Raw genomic sequence first — 6,193 nt, 5'->3', positions numbered from 1 at the left:
AGAGAGAAGAAAGAGAAGAAAGAGAAGAGAAGAGAGAAGAAAGAGAAAAAGAAGAAGAAGGAGAAAGGAGAAGAAGAAGAAGAAGAAGAAGAAAAAGGAGAAAGAAGGAGAGGAAGAAGAAGAAAAAGGAGAAGAAGAGGAGAGAGAAGAAGAAGAAGAAAGAGGAAGAAGAAGAAGAAAAAGAAGAAGAAGAGAAGAGAAGAAAAGGAGAAAAGAAGAAGAAGAAGAATAGGAGAAAAAGAAAGGAAGAAAAAAAAAGGAAATAAAGAGAGAAAGAAAGAATTATTTTTATACTCTCATCATTTTAACGTTGGACTTAATGATGTGCCGATAGATATGCAAGGATTTGGGACTAGAGTGGGCTTTCAAATAAGACACCTAATCCAGAATAACATTATTTTAGGTTGTGTGATTATTTCTTATGCATTTTATGTCATGCATGAGTGTACGCATGTTATTATGTGTGGTGTAAGCATGATGTGTAGTTATACCAATGATCTCTACCATGGAGCCATGTTGAGTTTCCAACAATTATCATCTCAACTAACACACGATAAGTATTCATCTTTACCAAATAATTATGTTTACAGTTATTTACAAATTGTTTTAAAATTCTCTATTTCTCTTAACCTTTACATTTTGTAGACAACAATACATCTAGGTAAGACTCTCTTACTTTTAGATTTTATTTTTATGTCATCAAGTTTTATTTAATATTTGTTATGTCACTTATGATCGGTGATGATGAAGAACAAGACTACCACGAAGACTACTCTGACTCTTAGGGTAGCATATTCATTTGATTATCTCTACAACAAATTTTATTTAAGACTTTTGTATATTTCAAGGAGAGCTCTTATGCATCAAAAGTAGAACTTCTTAGAGAAACTCGCCCTTCCATCTTGAACTATATATACTTTATGAATTTTTCATTATGAATTATTCTTGTGGTATGTGTTATGGGCTACCACACCGCCAAGAGAGAACTTAATGCATTCACCTTAGGGAAAAGCAATAGAACACAACGATCGTAGGGCACTTACCAATGCTTTGAACTTGTGTCCCTCGAGGTCTCCAAGCTCACTTGAGAAGCTCCAATCCTCTAAGCTCCACCTCCACACTGTCATCATAGAGTCGCTCACACCACCACATAAGGCAATCACTCTCTCTCACTCCTCAATACAAGCATGCAACATACAATTATAAAGAAGGCACAAGTGCTAGAATTATCTCTCTCAAGACAAAAGCAAGAGCTCTCAATAGCACAAAGGGGGATTGTGTCCATTCATTATGAGAAAATGCCTTATATACAATTGGCCCTTATTCACACTTGGGTGCCCAAAACTTACTTAACTAAGGACTTGGGCGGCCAATATCTCATAATGTATAACTTTTATAGTGCCTTTGCATGACACTTATTAATGTCCTCAAATGGAATAGCATATTTGTTAATCTAAAATGGGATTAAAATCCCCCCTATGTGATGTAGGTTCTATCCTTAGAGCCTATTACCGAGGTCGAAATACCTGGTCATCGTGCCAAGCTCGTAGACGATAGAATTTCCAACGTGACTGAAGCTTTTTCAGGGTTCTTCTGAATGCAGCGTGTGATCTTCTGATAATTGCTGTATAACCCCCTCTTGTGTGGACTGGATGAGCCTTCCTCCACCTGCGGAAGTAGTAACTGATCATAAATGTCACAATTCTTATTTCCAATAGATCTGCCAATTGTGGATTTTCTAGCTTGGTGTCCCGTGCTACATTGGATCATAAAGCGCCCTCTCTAGCCAAAGTTAGTAGCTCTTCTAGGTGCTCAGAGAGGGTACGATACATAGGGTTGCTTCATTGGTGTGACATTTGAGTATGCTTCTAGTAGAATCCACCGAGTTGGTTCAAAGGGTGTTATTTACATTAACACCTTGAACATGAGTTTTGGTTTGAGTAGCGGAATCCTGGCTCGTATGAAACCTTCGTACTCTCCAACAGACAAGGACTCAAGAAAAGAATCACCAGTAAATGGTTCAATTGTGTCTTGTGGCAGAGTGTGATGTACCTCCTGAGAGTTGGCCATGGTGGAGATGGGTTAGGTGTCGGTAACTCCTCGGGGATGAGAGTGTTAGTGGGAAATTCTAAGGGTTGAGAAGGGAGAGTAGAAAAAATACAATCCGCTTGAGATTTGTCAGTAGGCGGAGTATTTTGATATGGATTAAGTAATTTACTTGGCGACATTAGAATATACGGGTTAAGTAGGGTTAAATGATGAACTTGATGTTTCTTCTTAACCATGGCCTGAACTTAGGGGTGGGTAGTTGGGTTTGTGGAGCTTCATAAAGTCTTGTAGCTGAATTATATCCTCCAGATTTATGTTGGGATACTCAATATGTGTTTTATCAAAAGTATAAAGGACGTTGGTTAACATGGCTTCTAGATGTTTGTAGATATTATGATATAGTTTTAGAATACCAAAAGGATGGCCTGCACTTTCATGGAATTCCACCATTTCATGCAAAACTAACTTTCACAAAATTCCACCATTTCACGAAACTAACTTTCATGGAATTACCCAAGTTCACGGGTTTACCCCATCTCCTCCTTTGCCCACGTGGAGGGAGGGGTAGTCGTCCTTTATCTTGTATAGATATATAGATATAGATATAGATTTGAAAAGTGGATGGCACCCCCTATTGTGGATGCCTAGGTGTGTGAGTCTTATCTAGGTTTTTTTTTTTATTATCAACTTAGAGCCCGTTCATGCCAGGGGACTAGTGGAAGGCTGGAGGACAACCAACTGCCCTCCAAGCAGTTCACACCAAAACTTTGGCTACCCTCCAATGGCATACTTACCACTACCAAAAAGGGCCAGCCAGATATACCACCTAGCTGGAGTTGATGAGGACCCACCATCGTTTTCACTGTCTGGAGCTTTTTGCACTAGTCAACCAATGGATTTTTCCCGTTTTGGATTTCTTGGTTACAATAAATGATTTGAAATTTATTTTTTCTGCCTTTTTCTTCAATGGATTGGTTACTCATGCAAGAACCAAAAACCCACCCACCAGTGGAATCCACTCGTGGGAGAATTCTCTGAGGTGTGAACAGCTTCTTAGGTGACTTATTGCATCCCTCTACCTTTCTCTCTCTTCACACCTCTACAACAAGTAATATTAATGTCTCTTCATATGAATGATATGGGCCTCTATTAGAAATTGGCCCTTGCCAACAACTCAGTTGGCCCTTGCTAACAACTCCGTTGGGATACCTTCCCTTGTATCCATACCAATCATTCCACATGCCAAATAGCTCATTGATCAACTATGGATTTTCACAAAACAGACTGCATATCTGCATTCTACTCGGAAAACCAATCACTTTTCATATATAACATGTCTTCAAATTTCATCGTCTGGGCCTCCATCCAGAGTTGCCTTGTTATTGAAGCTTCCATATTTGCAGCCCGGATCCCCGGCGGTCCCGACCAAGCATGCCATCCTATACCTCACGTCCACACGCTCGTGATAGGTATATGTAATCAAGGGCAAGTTTCATCATCTTGTCAAAAATGAGTTTTTCTGTCGTCGGCTACTTTTGTGCCGTCGGCTATGTGCCTAGATATGGGTCCATGTTTCGCCGCTCCTTACACTTCCTCCCCATATAGATGCATGATTTTCGGTGCGGTCAAGCATACCTCGAGAGCACCATGTGAGGCCGGACAGAAATCCCAAAAATCCCACGCCTCACAATGCACGTCTTTGTATCGAGATAAGGCTCACCTACGACCTAGGTCTGTGAGTCTGTCTTATCTCAGTTTTTTTTTTAACATATCCACTTAGGTGACTTATTGCATCTCGTTCACACCTGTGCAACAAACAAGTAATATTAATGAACGTGGGACCCCACCCTAAAGTAAAGTTGTTGACCAGGTCACGCACGTCTCTATATCGAAAGCCGTTTCCGGAGCGACCTGCTTTGCTTCCTGGCAAGCTCCTTCCGGTAATCCGTCTATCAGATCCAGATCGAGAGACAGACAGAGAGAGAGAGGGTTTGACTCCTGCCTGAATAAGCTGTACTTTCATCCTTCCAAGTTCCTTGCCTGTAGTACTAATTGTTGTAATCGTTTTGAGCAGCAGGAGATGGATCGACAACGACGTTGGACGAAATGCAAACCTGAGTTCCCAAGAGACACGCTGCCTCTTCGCGTGATCGATGTGGCTGCGACGCTGAGCCCAGAGCGGCTTGGGCACATAGTCCTGGTGAAGCCGGAAAAGTGGAACTTCCACGTGGTATCGCACACGTGGAGTCAGCACATCAGGGAGCTGTCTCGGGCAGGTAACGTGGCGGTGGGCGAAAGGCTGTGGTCGTCGTCGTCGTCGTCGTCGTCGTCATACGAGGAGGCCTTGCAAGCGCAGGACCTGAGGCGGGTGCTGGGCGGTCATGCCTACTCGCACATCAGGGACTTTCTGGAGGTGCTGCAGGTGGAGAGCGTGAGCCACGCGTGGTTGGATGCTGTGTGCATCAATCAAGGATGCCGGGAGGAGCTGGACAGAGAGATCCCGCACATGGGGGCATACTATGCCAACAGCCAGGCCTGCTATGTTCAGATCAACGGCTTTGGACAGCCTGACATAGGGTTGCTTCCATTACATAAGCAGAAGCAAAAGCTCAAACTCTAGAAATTAAGGAGGTGGGGTTGCTTCCATTAAAGGAAAAGCTCACATTTGACAAGCCTTTAGAAATTAATGAGGTACAAGAGGGTAGGTGTAACATTTGTTGACGAGATTGCAAAAGGTTTGTTATTCAAATTTGAAAAGACTCTAGAAATTAATGAGGTATGAGAGGGTCAAATTTGAAAAGACTCTAGAAATTAATGAGGTATGAGAGGGTAGGTGGAACTTTTGTTTCTTTAAGCGAAGATGAGTAGTTAACAATATAGATTAAGAGGGTAAGATATTTACATCGCCCAAGGCCTGAATAACTATAGGTGAAACCTCAAATAGTCTTCATCATAATTCTGCAAAGATTCTCTGTAAGTTGTAACTGAGTTGTGCATCTTTCTGTCGGCAACACTTTGGAGGCATTGGTGGTTTTTGTGTGTGTGTGTGTGTGATACAAACCTTTCCAGCGAGTCCCTCAACAACTGTTCACACACAATTAGTGCAAAACCCTAGGTCTTTATGCGATTAAACCGTTGCAAGGCCTTGCAACTGAGCTATGGCTATGGCAAGAAGGTTCTTGGGAAAAACAGATGTTTGTAAAGAAAAAAAAATGTTATGTGTAAAGATAAAACCATGGTTGGATTATTGCTCTTCAAAAACTCGAGGTACATTGCCATGGCCTTGAAGGATAGATGATGGAGAAAGCTAGTGGGACATAGAGTGCAGTCGTTTCCAAGGCACTTCTTCCAAGTTTTCAAAGATGCAAGAAGAAACCAATGTTGATAAGTGCCAGGCTAGAACGACAGGGTCAGTCCTCACTGAAAAGAGGATTACCTTAAGGCGGGGCTAGAGATGCTCTTCCAGCTTGGGGAGCAGAAAGAATGTAAGCCGCATAGATGACATGGAGGACTGTGTAGAGGTACTCCAATGTTGGGAGGAGAAGGGGATCTCCAATAGGCTGATCTCTGCATGCCGTTGGAACATCTCCATCCAGCAAGGGTGAAGAGCATAATGCGGCCCAAATAGGTGGTCCTGGCCGAGAATCACCATCTTGCCAAGCTGCATGTCAATGGCTGCTATCCTAAACAAGCCGATAGTTGACATTCGATATAGTTGAAGTGCTTCATTTAACCCCATTCCCACTTGTAAAAAAAATGATATTCGAAAGCCAAACATGTGCATGTATGTATGTACGTGCATGTGACCACTTGTACTTAACCCTACCATAAGCCTTTCCAAAATAACCCTATAGAAAGCAAGGGATGCTTGCATTCAAGACAACATGCAATACATAATTTTTTGCATGCAATCAAGCCATCATACTATATATGCTTCTTCTCGTAGAAGACCGTGTAGATAAACATGCAATAGAAATTAGTGATTTGAGATAATGTCAAGATACACATGCAATTCCAGCATGCATTAAATCACTTTAGTCATAGATAACCATGTACACATGTAGATATAAAAGAGAAGATTTATATATACTTACATTTATCTGCGAAACCATATAAATACATTTTACACAAAAAAAAAACACCA

The 6,193-nt window shown here is 41.7% G+C and overlaps 1 protein-coding gene across 1 annotated transcript; it reads left to right on the top strand.

The window, feature by feature from the left end:
• The first annotated feature begins 3,977 nt into the window (after nucleotides 1-3,977).
• LOC147621435 (uncharacterized) lies at nucleotides 3,978-4,743 on the top strand. The gene is made up of 2 exons (XM_086824564.1): nucleotides 3,978-4,038; nucleotides 4,127-4,743. Exon 2 carries the CDS (start codon nucleotides 4,130-4,132, stop codon nucleotides 4,667-4,669), a length of 540 nt encoding a protein of 179 aa, XP_086680690.1. The 5' UTR covers nucleotides 3,978-4,038; nucleotides 4,127-4,129; the 3' UTR covers nucleotides 4,670-4,743.
• Nucleotides 4,744-6,193: the final 1,450 nt, after the last annotated feature.

Source organism: Cibotium barometz, chromosome 30, assembly GCF_041138505.1.
Source record: "Cibotium barometz isolate CiBa-2024 chromosome 30, ASM4113850v1, whole genome shotgun sequence".
Taxonomy (NCBI): Eukaryota; Viridiplantae; Streptophyta; class Polypodiopsida; order Cyatheales; family Cibotiaceae; genus Cibotium; species Cibotium barometz.
Note: the sequence above shows the minus strand (reverse complement) of the source record. Positions and strands in the feature narration are given on the sequence as shown.

Excerpts from the sequence above, each read along its gene's own strand:
- LOC147621435 (XM_086824564.1), top strand. The coding sequence starts at position 4,130 with ATGGATCGACAACGACGTTGGACGAAATGCAAACCTGAGTTCCCAAGA.